The sequence below is a fragment of the Polypterus senegalus genome, chromosome 17 (genome assembly GCF_016835505.1).
Source record: "Polypterus senegalus isolate Bchr_013 chromosome 17, ASM1683550v1, whole genome shotgun sequence".
NCBI classification, from domain to species: domain Eukaryota; kingdom Metazoa; phylum Chordata; class Cladistia; order Polypteriformes; family Polypteridae; genus Polypterus; species Polypterus senegalus.
In genome coordinates this window covers 5,284,869-5,303,787 of record NC_053170.1, presented here as the reverse complement: position 1 = coordinate 5,303,787, position 18,919 = coordinate 5,284,869, and the positions used below count along the sequence as shown (strand labels likewise).

The window sequence follows — 18,919 nt, the reverse complement described above, 5'->3', positions numbered from 1 at the left end:
CTCAATAAAGTGTATTTAAATAAAAAAAGTCTTCATAATTATTGTATTGTATTCAAGAACACTGTAATAGCCTAATATAACAACAACAACATTTATTTCTATAGCACATTTTCATACAAACAGTAGCTCAAAGTGCTTTACATAATGAAGAATAGAAAAATAAAAGACACAGTAAGAAAATAAAATACAGTAAGTCAACATTATTTGACATACAAACCGGATTCCAAAAAAGTTGGGACACTAAACAAATTGTGAATAAAAACTGAATGCAATGATGTGGAGATGGCAAATGTCAATATTTTATTTGTAATAGAACGTAGATGACAGATCAAACGTTTAATCCGAGTAAATGTATCATTTTAAAGGAAAAATATGTTGATTCAAAATTTCACGGTGTCAACAAATCCCAAAACAGTTGGGACAAGTAGCAATAAGAGGCTGGAAAAAGTAAATGTAAGCATAACGAAGAGCTGGAAGACCAATAAACACTAATTAGGTCAGTTGGCAACATGATTGGGTATAAAAAGAGCTTCTCAGAGTGGCAGTGTCTCTCAGAAGCCAAGATGGGTAGAGGATCACCAATTCCCACAATGTTGTGCAGAAAGATAGTGGAGCAATATCAGAAAGGTGTTACCCAGCGAAAAATTGCAAAGACTTTGCATCTATCATCATCAACTGTGCATAACATCATCCGAAGATTCAGAGAATCTGGAACAATCTCTGTGCGTAAGGGTCAAGGCCGTAAAACCATACTGGATGCCCGTGATCTCCGGGCCCTTAAACGACACTGCACCACAAACAGGAATGCTACTGTAAAGGAAATCACAGAATGGGCTCAGGAATACTTCCAGAAACCATTGTCAGTGAACACAATCCACCGTGCCATCCGCCGTTGCCAGCTGAAACTCTACAGTGCAAAGAAGAAGCCATTTCTAAGCAAGATCCACAAGCTCAGGCGTTGTCACTGGGCCAGGGATCATTTAAAATGGAGTGTGGCAAAATGGAAGACTGTTCTGTGGTCAGGCGAGTCACGATTGAAGTTCTTTTGGAAATCTGGGACGCCATGTCATCCGGACCAAAGAGGACAAGGACAACCCAAGTTGTTATCAACGCTCAGTTCAGAAGCCTGCATCTCTGATGGTATGGGGTTGCATGAGTGCGTGTGGCATGGGCAGCTTGCATGTCTGGAAAGGCACCATCAATGCAGAAAAATATATTCAGGTTCTAGAACAACATATGCTCCCATCCAGACGTCATCTCTTTCAGGGAAGACCCTGCATTTTTCAACAAGATAATGCCAGACCACATTCTGCATCAATCACAACATCATGGCTGCGTGGGAGAAGGATCCGGGTACTGAAATGGCCAGTCTGCAGTCCAGATCTTTCACCTATAGAGAACATTTGGCGCATCATAAAGAGGAAGGTGCGACAAAGAAGGCCCAAGACGATTGAACAGTTAGAGGCCTGTATTAGACAAGAATGGGAGAGCATTCCTATTTCTAAACTTGAGAAACTGGTCTCCTCGGTCCCCAGACGTCTGTTGAGTGTTGTAAGAAGAAGGGGAGATGCCACACAGTGGTGAAAATGGCCTTGTCCCAACTTTTTGGGATTTGTTGACACCATGAAATTCTGAATCAACATATGTTTCCCTTAAAATGATACATTTTCTCAGTTTAAACTTTTGTTCCGTGATTTATGTTCTATTCTGAATAAAATATTAGAAGTTGGCACCTCCACATCATTGCATTCAGTTTTTATTCACGATTTGTATAGTGTCCCAACTTTTTTGGAATCCAGTTTGTAGAATATGAGTAAGGTCCAATGGCCAGGGTGGACAAAAAAAAACAAAAAAAACTCCAGACATGCAAAATTGATAAAAGTAAACTCCTGGGTCATTTATTCTTCACTCCTTAAAAATACAAAATGAACTGAAAATGAACAAGTTCAAAATTAAAATGGTGAGCTATGAACGTGAATGTATTCCTTTTAATCGGTGTGAACTGAACTTTGAGCTCGTTCTTGTGAGGTGTGAACTTGCACAGCGCTGACTGTGTGGGTCCTGCTGCACTAATCTGATGCAGCAGAAGAAAATGTAGGAAGAACCGCATGTGGAGGAGAGCCGGCATCGGATTGCAGGAAGAGGTCAAAATCCAAGGAAGACAGGAAAGCCAGCAGGGCGTATCCCGATATCCTGGCTAAACTGCTCCCATCATTCTGGCCCCCTAATCATCCCCTGTCTCTCTCTGTCTCTCTCGCCACTTCACTACCTAACAGCTCACATGTGCTGAGCATTCTGGCGCAAACATGGCTGCCGTTGCCTCCTCCAGGTGGGTGTTACACATTGGAGGTGGTTGAAGTGGCTCCCCACTCACCATGTAAAGCACTTTAAGTAGTGAGAAGTCCTATATAAACGTAAAGAATTATTATTATTATTATTATTAAAGCAAGATAGGAACAGTCATCAGGAAATGGAAAAGAGGATCCAATAGAAATAAAACAAAGTTGCAAAGCAGATGTAAGCGTCAAAATTATTTTGTTTATTACTTATTTCAGCAAAGGCAGGTGAAAATACAAAAATAGAAAGAAACAGCATTCAAAACTGAAATATTTAATAAAACTTGGCTCACTGGACTCAAGGAGTCACACGCCTGGCACATAACTTGGGATCTTCATAATGGAGGAGGGAAATATTATACAATGGGAAGGCACCAGGTCCAGGTGTCCTCCATCCGGGCTTATCTTTGAGAACAGTTTCATGCTGAAATGGACAGAGGTGATGAAATTTGTAAACTTTGACTAAAAAGCAGATGATACAAATGAAAGAAAATGTAGTTTCGTAAATCCCAGTGAAAGACTGAAGCTCATGGCAGTCCCCAGAGCTGCTGCAATGTCGGCGTTTTCAGTCCGTTTTACTTTGCATATCAGCATACACAGAGTTAGCGGTGTCGTCCGGGGAGAGCTCTTCATTGTCGTCCTGTGGAGGTCGAGTTCTCTTGAAAAATCCAACCTGCAGGGAAGGGACATTGAGAGTGATTGCTAGGAAACGCATGTTTAATTTAATTTTCTGCACATCTCCTACTAGGAATAACATTCATTTGGACATTTTCTTTGGGGGGTTATGGTCTCAAGGGTTCAGTGGTGCACGTTGTTTTTTGATCAGAGGTTTCTCTGAAAAGTTTATAATTATTAGCTCCTGTTTTCCCCACAACTTTGTTTTGGCTGTGGGAACTGCGATTTGTGTAGTTGCCATGGCAATGCTTCCCATATTGTAGTGGGTGCACATGACATAAGCAATAGACAATGAGAACTCTTGCTGTGGATGGACAGATTTTCATCCATCCTCTCAATTTGCAAGCCAAACTAATTCAAACCTTCACCCAGCTGGCTCACATAAGACGACACTGTGCACTTTATTTGAGTTTTACTTACTGTATTTCAAGAGTTAATTTTAGTGTTTTTGCACAAATTAGTAAGACCAAAGTTATAAATTAATTAACCAATTCTTTAATAAATGTCTTTTTATTGTGTTTCACCCTTTAAACCTCATGATTCATGTAAGGCACTATATAACAGATATAGATAGATAGATAGATAGATAGATAGATAGATAGATAGATAGATAGATAGATAGATAGATAGATAGATAGATAGATAGATAAAAGTGAAAGGCACTATATGATAGATAGATAGATAGATAGATAAATAGATAGATAGATAGATAGATAGATAGATAGATAGATAGATAGACATGAAAGGCACTATATAATAGATAGATAGATACATAGACATGGAAGGCACTATATAATAGATAGATAGATAGATAGATAGACATGAAAGGCACTATATAATAGATAGATAGATAGATAGATAGATAGATAGATAGATAGATAAAAGTGAAAGGCACTATATAATAGATAGATAGATAGATAGATAGATAGATAGATAGATAGATAGATGGATAGACATGGAAGGCACTATATGATAGATAGATAGATACATAGACATGAAAGGCACTATATGATAGATAGATAGATAGATAGATAGATAGATAGATAGATAGATAGATAGATAGATAGATAGATAGATAGATAGATAGAGAAAGGCACTATCCTCTTTTAATAAAACGCCTGTGTGCGTCCAGGTGTCTGTGTGTCTTTTGGTGAAGTGCGCGTGTACGGGGCTGCACGTGTTCAGTCTCTCCCTGTGCAGAGAGAGAGAGAGAGTGAAAGAGACACACAGAGGCGCACGCGTGCATTGTTGCAATGTTACTTTTCTTGGTTGTTTACTAAATCACAGATTTTTCAAATGTTAATTTTTTTCCTTTTGCTTAAAACTCATTAAAAAAAAGTGTTTTTAGCGAGCGGGTCATAAGGCTGTAGTGCAAACTCTTGCAGTGTTAGTTTTCTCTGTTGTTCAAGGTTTTTACATTTAGTTTACTATTACGCTGTGCATTCAGTGGTATAATAAACTATGTTTGTGTTTAAAAACTTAAAAAAATATATATTAACATACAGTTCATACGGTCTGGAATGGATTAATTCTATTTACATACAATCCTATGGGGGAAATTACTTCTGTTCACGACCAAATCAGGTTACAACCAGAGTTTCCGAACGAATTATGGTCGTGAGCCGAGGTTCCACTGTATTACTGTCATACAAAATTACAGGCATTTTATGGAAATACAAACCAGTATTACTGAGAGAGAAAATTAAAGGCACACAATACAGTGACGCATATTACAGCCACATACAAGGTCCTTTGCCATTTAATATAGACTGTTCATACTAATGTTTATGCACTACTGTTCTAGCGCCTGTTATTGTAACGGGCTTAATGTGTAGTATAATATATAAATAGATATGAAAGGCACTATATGATAGATAGATAGATAGATAGATAGATAGATAGATAGATAGATAGATAGATAGATAGATAGATAGATAGATAGATAGATAGATAGATACATTTTACCTTCCAAAAGATGTAAATCAAAAGGGCCAGCAAGATCAGGCCGCCGATGACAGCTACGATTATCCACCAAACAGGGACCTCCTTGGCATTATCTGGGGTGACCCACACAACTCCTGTCTGGGTCTGAAAGAAGTGCAGTTCAGAGTTATTTATGAATTTTTGCGGTTGAGTAAAGTGAGAAGATCTCAAGGTAATTCCATGTTCTCCATATTTGGGAGAGGACCCCAAGATTTGAAATACTTTGCTAATCCCTGAGAGTCTTTTCACATGACCTTTGGGGGTCAAGCACTGGCTCAGCTATTGTACAGTGGCCCCTGGTCATGGGTCTTGCTCAAGGGCCCAACAGAAGACATTCCCTTCTGAGAGTAACAGGATTCAAACCAACAATCGTTCAGATGCCAGTGCAGATCCTTAGCCACAGAGCCACCACTTCATCTTTCAGGAGAGCAAAGAGAAATGGTGTGCCCTAGATGACTAGAAAACAATGAAAATGAAATTATTGCACACTGACTATCAGAAATAAATCAACTTGACTTGATTCACATTACGCTTAGAGAATGAAAGACCAAGATTAAATGTTTTACTGATGTCACTGTAATGAGACCAGGATAATAATGAGGTACGGTGGGCTGCCAGGTGACAAACTGTTGAAAGCTGGTGAAACACTTCATAATGTGTAGCTTGAGATGAAAACATGCGTTTTTGACTGCCAAGATATCCCAGTGTCCTCCAGGATTACAACAAACTCATTAAAATGAAATGCACCTTTTTTTCATTCAGAACTCTAATTATTACACACATAACCCCCGTCTTCGAGTCCTTGCACTGGCTCCCAGTTAAGTTTAGGGCTGATTTCAAAAATCCTTCTTGAAACTTCAAAAGCCTTGAATGGCAGAGGCCCCGCTTAATTGTCTGAACTTATCTTTACTTATAAATCTGAGCACACGTTCAGATCTCAAGATGCCAGCCTACTTAGGATACCAAAGATTAAGAAAATAGCAATGGGAGGTCGAGCTTTTAGTTCAAGGCCCTCTGAAGCTGTGGAATGATCTGCCTGCTGCGATAAGAGAGGCCCCTTCACTCTCAGGCTGAAGACTCCTGACTTTAGTCCGGCACACCCTGACTAGAGCTGCTGATCAGCTGTGCATACTTCATGTCTGTTTGTTTGTCATTTGTACAAAAATATAAGGATCACAATATTTGTAAAGCGTTACTAGCCCTCCTCTATTCTGTTTCTCTTCTCAATATCTGGATGTGGCAGTTGGTGCCACTGCTGTACTGCCAGGCTGCTCTCCTGCATGTAGAAAAGTCATCTCAGATAAAGGAGCGTTGGAATCATCTGATTGGACAGACTCCACTACAGAACACCCAGGGGGGCGTAGACGGTCAGTTGGTCGAGGTCTCCGGGACGGTGACTTCATTTCAGACTTTCTCATTTACAATTTTAATCTCCACCATTGTCAACTGGCCATCGTTCATCAGTTAATTCATGGACAGATTGTGTTGGTTTTCATTTATGTTAAGTCAGTTTCTATCTTGTTTATTGTGTGTTATTTGCAAATTCTATGTGTACCTGTTCTGTATTTAATAAATAGTATAAACTCTACTTGCATTTTAATTTTGAATTGTTCAAAGTTCTGTGTCTGCACTCACTGAAAAGAGATTTTCACACTCGTGTGCTTGGGAGGCAGCTAAAGGGCCTGAATGAGGATAACTCCACTCCAGACCATAGGGTGGCGGAGTGTACTGACCCTTTCTCTCTTTCCACTGCACACCTGATGATGTCACTTCCGGCTCCAGGCTTAATGACATAACTTTCTGCTTTCTGTCCCTGATGACATCATTTCTTGTTCCGGCCCTGATGACGTCACTTCTGGTTCCGAGCTTAATGACATAACTTTCCATTTTCTGTCCCTGATGACATCACTTCTGGTTCCGGCCCTGATGATGTCACTTCTGGTTCCGAGCTTAATGACATAACTTTCCGTTTTCCGGCCCTGATGACATCATTTCTTGTTCCGGCCCTGATGACGTCACTTCTGGTTCCGAGCTTAATGACATAACTTTCCATTTTCTGTCCCTGATGACATCACTTCTGGTTCAGGCACTGATGATGTCACTTCTGGTTTCGAGCTTAATTACATAACTTTCCGTTTTCCAGCCCTGATGACATCATTTCTGGTTCCGGCCCTGATGATGTCACTTCCGGTTCCGGGCTTAATGACATAACTTTCCGTTTTCCGGCCCTGATGACATCACTTCTGGTTCTGGCCCTGATGATGTCACTTCTGGTTTCCGGGCTTAATGACATAACTTTCCGTTTTCCAGCCCTGATGACATCACTTCTGGTTCCAGCCCAGGTGATGTCACTTCCTACACTCTGCTTTAAAACTGCCATCTTTGCCTCGACAAGACAGTTCTGTTTTGGACTCAAATTTGTACACAAATGCACTCTTTACTCAACTCTTTTGCAGCCAGGGAAAAATTCTATAAGTGGCTGCCCCAAAGCTTTTGGCGACTCATTTGTCTCATCTTTGACAAGGTATAAATTGCATTGTAGTGTAAATAGTTTGTGACAAGATCAAGATGGAACGGTGCACCCAAGGCCGCATTAAGGCCCCCACAAGCCCCCTGGGTGTCTTAGCTCGCTAACAGAGTGCTGACCACATTTTAACAATGCAGTCCACAGATACCCAGTGTGGTATTTCCAGCTCTTGCATTCGGCGAGTGGGGTCTCAATCATTTCATGAAAGGAAGTGGGGGTACCCCTTGGTAAATTCGGCATGCAGAGATTCGATTCTTTCATCGAGCGTTCCTGTGCTGTCACGGGCTCCTGAGTGTGCAGTCAGAACGCCCTGATTTTAGAGCCACACATGGGTATACCCAATACATGGGGTGTCCACCTCCATTCTGGCAGGTATTCATTCTAACCATCTTCTTAATAAGTGACCAGAGCTTCTTTCACCTTCATTTTAATCGACTTTGCCCAGACCCCCAAGTCTGCAGCCAAACAAACATGAGACACAAAATGTGCCAACACATGACCAGCTAACTTGTGCCCATCACACAATATCTGAAAATAAAGAAAGAGCTGAAGGTCTCAATAAGGCTGATCAGCTCAGGCCACCAAAAACACTTCGACGGTGTTCTTAAGAAAAATAAACACAATCAGCGGTTCTGCTGTGGCAAAATAAGAGCAGCAACAAGCCATGAAATTACATAATGGGTTTGATTACCAACAAGAAGGGGCTTCTAATTAAGAAACTGGCTGGAGTGAAATCGTTTGGAGTCATCTGATGGCTCACCTGACGTCTCATTTCTGTTTGGCTGTCATTTAATGAAGAAAAGAATCAATTCAGAGGACTGAATCCTTAAAAACAGGGACACTAAAATGAAGGGAAAAGAAGTTAATTAGCAGTGAAAACTGATCACTGATTAGGAGAAGGGTGAGAATGAAAACCTGCAGCCACTGTGGCCCTCCAGGATCGGAGATGGACACCCCTGATCTATGCCAATGGCAGAAGACCAAGATGGTAGGGTCCATGTTATGAATGGGACTGATATCAAAAGATTCATCTTGGACTACCAAAAACTGGGCAAAATGATACATCTGAGACTACAAGAGGAAAAGCAAGGTGTTCATTTATCAGGAAGAGTAATACACGAAATTTAGGCCTAGCAGAACATCAAGATGGTACACCCACGACTAGTCGAAGAAGACCAAGATGAAACATTTCATACTGACCACAACATTTACTTCTATAGCCCAGGACATTGCTTGGTCCTTTCACTAACCCCCTGAGCAGACCTTGCCAGGTTTACCTCAGCTGTCCCACTGGGGAACACCGTCGGCTGGACTTTGTATGGCATGCTGGTCACCCGGTATTCTGCCTTGGACTGAAGGATGTAATCTTCAAAGGGTCTCTGGAGAAGAAGAAGAGCATAGAAAAGTGAGGGAAAGTTCTACCTGCTTCCAGGTGAATGACTGACAAATGCTTCCGCTTTATGAACCATACTGATGTTGGGAGTCAATGGGGTGAGTTGGACCCTGACTCAACAGGGGGCATTGAAGGAACATTGTTGGCACCACAGGGGACCTCCTTTCCAGACAACTAGAATTTAAAAAAAATAGAAACCTTTATAACCTTCATGACATGTATTTATAGGAAGTAACCGCACACTGGAGAGATTCTGAAAGACTGGAAAATGGCCAATATCCATCCATCCATCCATCATCCAACCCACTATATCCTAACTACAGGGTCACGGGGGTCTGCTGGAGCCAATCCAAGCCAACACAGGGCGCAAGGCAGGAAACAAACCCTGGGCAGGGTGCCAGCCCACCGCAGGGCACACACACACGCACACACCAGGGACAATTTAGAATCGCCAATGCACCTAACCTGCATGTCTTTGGACTGTGGGAGGAAACCCATGCAGAGGACATGCAAACTCCACACAGGGAGGACCTGGGAAGTGAACCCAGGTCTCCTTACTGCCCAATGCGCCACCCAAAATGGCCAATATCATCTCATTATATAAAAAGGGTGACAGGGCAGATCCAAGCAACTGTAGGCCAGTAAGCTTAACGTGCATCACAGGAAAATTAATGGAAGGAATTATTAAGGAGAAGATTGAGCAACACGTGGCATGGACAGGAGTTTGAATGGAGAGTCAGTGAGGGGTCAGAAGAGGGAGGTCGTGTTTTACTAACATGCTGGAATTCAATGAGGAAACACCAAAAGGATACGACGAGGAACCTCATCAGAATTGGCCGATGTTAAAAGTGGTGACCAGCAGGGGGCAGTGCTAGGGCTGTTGCTATTATTCATAAATATAAATGATTTAGATAGGAATATAAGGAACAAGCTGGTTAAGTTTGCAGATAATACCAAGATAGGTGGATTAGCAGATAATTAGGAATCCGTTATATCATCACAGAAGGACTTGGACAGCAGACAGGCTTGAGCAGATTTGTGGATAATGAAATTTTAATGTCAGTAAACATAAAGAATTACAAGCAGGAAGTAAAGGTTTGAATACACAATGGGGGTCTGGAAATCGAGAGTCGACCTTATGAGAAGGATTTAGGAGTCGTAGTGGACTCTAAGCTATCGACTTCCAGACAGTGTTCAGAAGCCATTAAGAAGGCTAACAGACTGTCAGGTTATATAGCGCCTTGACGTGTGGAGTACAAGTCACAGGAGGTTCTGCTCAAGCTTTATAACACACTGGTGAGGCCTCATCTGGAGTCCTGTGTGCAGTTTGGGTCTCCAGGCTACAAAAAGGACAGAGCAGCACAAGAGAAGGTCCAGAGAAGAGCGACTAGGGTGATTCAGGGCTACAGGGGATGAGTTATGAGGGAAGATTAAAAGAGCTGACCCGTTAAATAGAGAAGAGGAGACCTGACTGAAGTGTTTAAAATGATGAAGGGAATCAGTGCAGTGGATCGAGACGGTGGCGTAAAATGAGTTGATCAAGAACACGGGGACACAGCTGGAAACTTGTGAAGGGGAAATTTCGCACAAACATTAGGAAGTTTTTCTTCACACAGAGAACCACAGACACCCGGAATAAGTGAACAAGTGATCTGGTGGGCAGGGGGACTTTAGGGTCTTTCAAAACTACACTTGATGTTTTTTCAGAAGAGTTAAGTGGACCGGACTGGCGTGCTGAATGGCCCGTTCTCGCCAAGATTGTTCTAATGTTCTAATTCTGCAGTGGATTCTGAAAGTCTTCAGACCCCTTCACTTAATCTACACTCAATAACCCATAAAGGCGAGAACATGTCTTCAGAAATTTATGAAAAATCAAAAACTGAAACCTGCCATTCATTGGCATATTCAGACCCTTAGTTGGGTTCTTTGCAGAACTCCTTTGGCAGCAACTTCACCTGCAAGTTTGCGATTATTGATGATTGGATTTGTTTGCTTTTTTACTCCTTTATGTCTTTATTTTTTGAAGCCTTCAAAGAATCTTTACACATTTATGGAACTTTGGTTAAGTTTCTGTGGTGGACTGGCACACTGCCTGGGGTTTGTTTCCTGCCTTGTGCCCAGTGTTGGCTGGGATTGACTCCAGCAGACCCCCGTGACCCTGTACTTAGGATTTAGTGGGTTGGTTAATGGATGGATGGATGGTTAAGTTTGACCAGAGGTTTTTCTGATTATCCCCTCCCTTATTTTTTATATTTGGGACTTCAAAAGCCATTGCTCCATTTATGGGCATACACGGGGTATAAGCCTGCCTCTTGAATTTGGGGCCAGGCTGCCTGAGGTGATGAGGTCATAGTTTGGTGCAGACCCGATGAGTAAAGAGTAGGTCTGTTTTTGAGGCCTACGTCAGCGTTTCTCAACCTATAAGTATTTGCGACCCGAGTTTTCATAACAGTTTTATGAAAAAAATTTTTTTGAAATGTAGGTGCATATTTTATTATACCTACTTAACTTTTATCGACATTTATCTAACTCTATATTTATTGTTCTAGTATCAGAATGTAGTTTAAGTTCATTTGTTTTGGTTCCAACAGATGTTTTTTTCATATTTTTGATTCTTGTTTTCTTTGCTTCACATCTTCACGCCCCCCTTTTTGTTACTTTGCGACCCCCTAGGGGTGCCCACCACCACAGGTTGAGAACCACTGTCCTACAGCCCTTTTTGAGACTTTTGCGACAGGATCACAACAAAGGACTGAGACTCTTCAATTATCCTCTGCAGGTTTACATCCAAAATCTGTCACCCTTTATGATATTTTAGGTAAAATAACAAGCCTGGATTTGTTTCTTCTTACTTCCAAGAAGCTCTGGACCCAGAGTCGAGAAAGGACTTTGACCACAGCACTTCGGCCCTTCTCCAAGTTGGTCATTACACAGATGAATCTCATGCAATTTGTGGTCGTGCAGTTCTGCCACAGAGATAACAAAGAAGACAAACAAATTAAAATGACATTATAGTAGCATGAATAGAAATGAAGCTGGAGAACATTATAAAGCAAAAAAACAACATGCTTGTCACGAGTTCTCCAGCTGAACTCAAGAAGATTGGTGCCTTCTTTCTACATGCTGCATCCTGCCGACTACTCCATTTCTCTTCAGTCAGTAGCTTTGGACTCATAATAATCGACTATACAGTTATGTGACCCTGTTATTTTTTTTTCTTTTTTTATCACATGTGGACCTATCAAAATGTGATCTTCATTTAAACAGTATATCTTCGCTGGTCCAGATGACGTTCCTGTGGAAGCATGGCGGTGCTTGGGAGAGATGGCAGTGGAGTTTTTAACCAGATTGTTTAATGGAATCTTGGAAAGTGAGATGATGCCTGAGGAGTGGAGAAGAAGTGAACTGGTGCCGATATTTAAGAATAAATGAGATGTGCAGGACCGCAGTAACTACAGGGGGATAAAATTGATGAACCACAGCATGAAGTTATGGGACAGAGTAGTAGAAGCTCAGATAAGAAGTGAGGTGATGATTAGTGAGCAGCAGGATGGTTTCATGCCAGGAAGGAGCACCACAGATGGGATGTTTGCTCTGAGGATGTTGATGGAGAAGTTTAGAGAAGGCCTGCCCGGGGATCGTGCATGCTGTCAAATAAATGAACAACACGCTGTGGTACAACATAAAGAGGCTTTGCCTCTGACGTCGGATGTTTGATCCCCGAGAGAGATGCATTGAGTGTGTACATCTGATGAGCCCAGAATTAGGGCGAAACACGTGTCGCGTACTCTTTGCATTATTTGGCAGTAAAACTATGCCACATTCTATGATCTGCTTCTCGTAACTGAAGAGGGCACTGTGGCGGATGTTTGCCAAATGGCAGGCCAACTACAAGCGTTACCTGGTAGGTAATAACCCATACAATCAGATTGTGATTCAGACTATGAATGCCATGAATATATATATATATATATATATATATATATTGTGACAGATTAGGGCTTTCTCGCACCCTTGTACCCTCTGACCACTCGTCAGACACCAGATAAAAAGTCCAATTATTATTTATTATAATAATAATGTGCACAAAGCATGCTCCTCTCCACAATTCTTCAATAAACAATACAATAATTCTCTCCCAGATGCTTAGCCACCCTGCCTCCCAACTCAGCTCGTCTGTCTGGGATTTCCCAGAGTCCTTTATAGTCCTTGACCCGGAAGTTTTTCTCCCTCAGTCCATGTGACTTTCCATCACTTCCGGGTCAGGTTAAACTCCTTTCATTCATCCTGGAAGCAAGTCGTTTCTTCTGTCCATGTGACTAGGACGTACTTCTGGGGTGTAGGGAAAATAGTCCCTGGGCCTCCCTGCAGTGACCCCTGGCGGCCCCCATGGTATCCAGCAGGGCTGTGCATTAAAAGTCCATTGTCCATAATTCCCTGCTGGCATTCGGGGCACTTCTATGCTGCAAGGAGGGCTCCATCTGGTGGCCTGGGTGTATTGGCCAGGATGAACGGCCGGCCATGTACCACAATATATATATATATATATATATATACACTCACCTAAAGGATTATTAGGAACACCTGTTCAATTTCTCATTAATGCAATTATCTAATCAACCAATCACATGGCAGTTGCTTCATTTAGGGGTGTGGTCCTGGTCAAGACAATCTCCTGAACTCCAAACTGAATGTCAGAATGGGACAGAAAGGTGATTTAAGCAATTCTGAGCGTGGCATGGTTGTTGGTGCCAGACGGGCCGGTCTGAGTATTTCACAATCTGCTCAGTTACTGGGATTTTCACGCACAACCATTTCTAGGGTTTACAAAGAATGGTGTGAAAAGGGAAAAACATCCAGTATGCGGCAGTCCTGTGGGCGAAAATGCCTTGTTGATGCTAGAGGTCAGAGGAGAATGAATGGGCCGACTGATTCAAGCTGATAGAAGAGCAACTTTGACTGAAATAACCACTCGTTACAACCGAGGTATGCAGCAAAGCATTTGTGAAGCCACAACACGCACAACCTTGAGGCGGATGGGCTACAACAGCAGAAGACCCCACCGGGTACCACTCATCTCCACTACAAATAGGAAAAAGAGGCTACAATTTGCACAAGCTCACCAAAATTGGACAGTTGAAGACTGGAGAAATGTTGCCTGGTCTGACGAGTCTCGATTTCTGTTGAGACATTCAAATGGTGGAGTCAGAATTTGATGTAAACAGAATGAGAACATGGATCCATCATGCCTTGTTACCACTGTGCAGGCTGGTGGTGCTGGTGTAATGGTGTGGGGGATGTTTTCTTGGCACACTTTAGGCCCCTTAGTGCCAGTTGGGCATCATTTAAATGCCACGGGCTACCTGAGCATTGTTTCTGACCATGTCCATCCCTTCATGACCACCATGTACCCATCCTCTGATGGCTACTTCCAGCAGGATAATGCACCATGTCACAAAGCTCGACTCATTTCAAATTGGTTTCTTGAACATGACAATGAGTTCACTGTACTAAAATGGCCCCCACAGTCACCAGATCTCAACCCAATAGAGCATCTTTGGGATGTGGTGGAACGGGAGCTTCGTGCCCTGGATGTGCATCCCACAAATCTCCATCAACTGCAAGATGCTGTCCTATCAATATGGGCCAACATTTGTAAAGAATGCTTTCAGCACCTTGTTGAATCAATGCCACATAGAATTAAGGCAGTTCTGAAGGCGAAAGGGGGTCAAACACCGGATTAGTATGGTGGTCCTAATAATCCTGTAGGTGAGTGTATATATGTGTGTATATATACTGTATATATATATATATAGTGAAATGCTGACATGTGTATTGAATTGCACACACAGTTATACATATTGAATCACATACATGGTGTGACATTAGAACATTAGAACAGTCGAGACGAGAACAGGCCATTCAGCACAACAAAGCTCGCCAGTCCTATCCACTTAATTTTAGTCGAGTTTTAAAAGTCCCTAAAGTCTTATATATTTACTAGCTTTTGCCCGTGACTTCGTCCGCACGAGACTCTGTTTTAATATACTTTTTTTTTTAAAATATATATATATATGAAGTTATAGTTATTGCCCGTGACTTTCTTCGCTTGGAACTTCTGACGCCGTGGGAATGTAAATATTTCATTGCTTTTTAGAAGATTTCCTTATAAACAATATTTTTTGTTTCTTTATTGGGTGGCACTAATATTACCAGGCTCGTGGATGAACTTACGTGTCAGCAAGCTACGTAAAACTGACCGCGGGAGAAACAATCTTCCCTTAAATCTACGCCAGTGTATTTCAAAGTTTGGCCCTGAGACTTATTTATCGTCATACTTTGAGGGGAAACTGCAGTCTCTTAAAGTCAAAGGGGAGGTCATTGGATATTAGAGGAATGCGCGGCACGAACACTTTTTCTCTTCGAGCACACCCGATAAAAATAATGGCTTTGATGACATTTTTATGCAGGGCTTTGACTTGCAGTCTAGTGCCAATTACACAGTTTCGGTGGTTTAAATTCCAAAGGTGTGCCCTTCCGCAGAGTAAGCCTATGGTATGGAAGAGCCGGTGGTTTAAGGGAATTTTAAAACTCTACCGGATAGTTAACGGCTTCATCTGCATTACAGACAGTGTCTATCGACTTGTAGACCGTTTCTTCTCCGTCGAAGGACTTCAGCAACATGTCAGTAATGAACGCAGCTTGATCATTTTTTGGAGTCAAATGGCCCGTTCACAAAACCATTCTATAGGCTTATTCTGTATTTGAGCAATGCCTGGATAAATGTGATCTTTCAGTTATCATTTATAGACCGAAGTGCATAACATCAAGTCGCTCGGGCAAATGATGCACGGCCGTCGCTTGCTTTACCGTCAGGCAGAAACAGAAACATCCCCTTCCTCATTCCATGCATGCACGCCATGTCGTCCGCCCCTCTTCTCAGTGGCAAGAAACGTATTGGAGTGTCCCAATTCACCCCTTAAGGGATGGAATTTCAAAAAATCCTTTCTTAGCAGTTATCCATGTCATTAGAGGAATGCACTGTCAAAATTTCAGCCCTTTAGGTCCAGCGGTTTGGTCTGTGCATTGTCTGTCAGTCAGTCATGGAACTGTTTTATATATATATATATGTATATTGTGAAGGATGGCTGGCCATATATTCCGGCTCACCCCTCCAAGCCTCCAGATGGCGCCCTCCCAGCAGCATGGAGGTTCTCTGAATTCCAGCAGGTCCTCATGGACCTTGTGGTTTTTATAAACAGCCCTGCTGGATACCCTGGGGACCACCAGGAGCCGCTGTAGGGAGGCTTGGGGAGTGCCACGTGCCCTATAACCCAGATGTATGTCCTGGTCACATGAACAGTAGGAATGACGTGCTTCCGGGGTGAAGAAAAGGACTTTGTATCTGACCCGGAAGTGATAAGGAATCTCATGGACTGTAGGGTGGATTCACTTCCGGGTCAGGAGATATAAAAGGATCATGGGAAATCCCAGACACTGAGCTGAGCTGGGAGGTTAAGGGTGGCTAAGTGTCTGGGAGTGGAGGATTGAGTATTGGTGATTAATTATTGAATACTGTAGTTTCTATGAGTAGTGTGGAGTGGACGGTGCTTCGTGCACGTTGTTATAATAAAAACAATAAGTCTTGGACTTGTACCTGGTGTTTGGCGTGGTACCTGAGGGTTCAAGGGAGCAGTAGCGCCCCCTGCTGCTACAATATATATATATATATATACAGTATATAGCTTGTGGGTTGTATTTGCAGTTTCATTTGACTATGTAGTTTGCTATGAGTCCAAAGCTACTGACAGAAGTCAAATGGTGTAGTCGGCAGGATGCAAAGAGTGGAATGAAGAAGCCAAGTTGGAAAATTCATGAGAATGACTTCAGTGTTGTTTTGTAGTTGGTTCATTTTATTTTGTTGACCTCATATCCTTTGATTCAATGTTACAACTAAGTAGAACTCAGTTCGGGAGATGAAGCCTCACTTGGTCGCATCAGTCTAATGATCTTAGAGAATATGATTTGAAGAGATATTATTACCTTAGAAAAAAAAAAATATGGCCAGACGAAAAATACAACTGCAAGAGCACACAAGACACGTAATGCAGAAACTGGACAAGAGCTGCCCAAATCTGGAAAGGGTTAGTCAAAGTCAGGAGGTAATCAATGGGAGGGAGTTTTTAGGATTTAGTATTTGCCTGTTAACATGAACTCAATTGAACTGCTTATTTAGTTTAGGTACCCACCACAACAGTAGGCCCTTGAGTCAGCGACTGTGTCTCTTGGACCTCCCTCTTATTGATCAGGTGGGGTTTGTCGTCACTCGAGTCATTCTGGGAGGTCAGAGGCTTAGCTACCTGTAAGTACAAAAAAAAAAAAAAAAACAGTCAATAAATCCAACTTGGATCCAGAAATCTTTAGAATCCTGGTGCTCCCTGTTTGAGAGACATGGCCGCTATCCAGTGAGCTGAGATGAAGACTGGACTCCTTCATGTGTGTTTCTTTGGAGGGTCTTTGGGTCCCGCTGGTTTGACTTTGTGTTGCTCACAGAGTCCCGAATGAGGCACATGACCTGCATGGTGAGGGAGCGTCAGTTACGGCACTACGCCAGTGTGGCGCGATTACCCGAGGACAATCCAGCTCATTGTTGAGGACCCGAGTGGCTGGACACCTGCCTGCAGCAGATAGAGGGTCATTTGTGGAGGGTGGGCTTGGACTGGTGTGTCTCCCTGGGGGGTTGCCAACCAGGATTCTGAGGTGTTTCGTCATGTGGTGGCTGTGCCAATGTGCTGTAGACCAGTGCCTCCTCCCCAACCTGACCTGACCTAGAAATCTATTGAGGAAGCACTCCACTTTGACCCCAGAAAACTTGACAGACCCCCAGAGCCTTTTGAAAGCCTCCAGTCTGGGCATCTTCTGCTAGCTGCTGTGTTTCATGTCCTCTCCTCTTCAACAAGAACTCTCTGCCTGCCTGATTGATATCTTTAAAGGATTCACTTTTCTTCTCATCTGCAGTCAGCGTCTTGTGCATCAACATTAAAGCTCTCAAGTCTATTAGAATGTACAAAAAGGAGGAACAAAGGCAAAAAACTCAATTTGTACCGAAACACCTTACTTTATAAACGTCGACATCGGGGGAGTCGGTCAAACATCTGAAGTTCTCCTCTGAAGCGTTGGCAAAGACATACAGCAGGAAGTTGCCATGGGAACGGCTAGGAAATTCCAAAGAAAGCTTGCCATTGACGGTACCTGGGCCCAAATTATGGAGCTTGGAGGGGGCAGAAGGAGAAATAAAAAGAAATTAAAGATCAGCAGGCTGGCAACAACAACAACATCAGTAAAAAAAAAGAAAAAGAAAAAAGAGTGCAGAGCGTGAGGGGCACACGGAGAGGAAAATCAGTGAGAGACAGAAAGAAAGAAAGAAAGAAAGAAAGAAAATATGGTGCATGTCATGCAGAGTAAAATCTAAAATAATTTAAATATTTCAGTTTATAAAAAAAGATTATATAGCACCTTTCATGCTGAGTAATATCTAATATTAATAACATTTTACATTGTAAAGAAAGAAAGAAAGAAAGAAAGAAAATATAGTGCCTTTCATACAGAGTAGTATCTAAAATAATTAAAATATTTCAATTTATAAAACAGAAAAAAAGATTATATAGCACCTTTCATGCTGAGTAATATCTAAAATTAATAACATATTTTTCTTTGTAGTGAAAGAAAGAAAGAAAGAAAGAAAGAAAGAAAATATAGTGCCTTTCATGCAGAGTAAAATCTAAAATAATTAAAATATTTCAGTTTATAAAAAAGAATAAAAGAAGATTATATAGCACCTTTCACGGTAATATCTAATATTGATAAAATTTTACATAGTAAAGAAAGAAAGAAAGAAAGAAAGAAAATATAGTGCCTTTCATACAGAGTAGTATCTAAAATAATTAAAATATTTCAATTTATAAAACAGAAAAAAAGATTATATAGCACCTTTCATGCTGAGTA

At 41.8% G+C, this 18,919-nt stretch overlaps 1 protein-coding gene across 1 annotated transcript in view; it reads right to left on the bottom strand.

The window, feature by feature from the left end:
* Positions 1-1,829: 1,829 nt before the first annotated feature.
* Positions 1,830-18,919, bottom strand: part of itga2b (integrin, alpha 2b) — a 70,256-nt gene continuing 53,166 nt past the window's right edge. Inside the window, exons 17-22 of the mRNA XM_039740563.1 lie at positions 18,033-18,185; positions 17,164-17,274; positions 11,767-11,880; positions 8,799-8,900; positions 4,977-5,099; positions 1,830-3,009 (exon numbers count right to left, since the gene is read on the bottom strand). Of these exons, the coding sequence (XP_039596497.1) occupies positions 2,902-3,009; positions 4,977-5,099; positions 8,799-8,900; positions 11,767-11,880; positions 17,164-17,274; positions 18,033-18,185 (711 nt within the window). The 3' untranslated portion in view covers positions 1,830-2,901. The remainder of the gene's footprint in view (positions 3,010-4,976; positions 5,100-8,798; positions 8,901-11,766; positions 11,881-17,163; positions 17,275-18,032; positions 18,186-18,919) is intronic.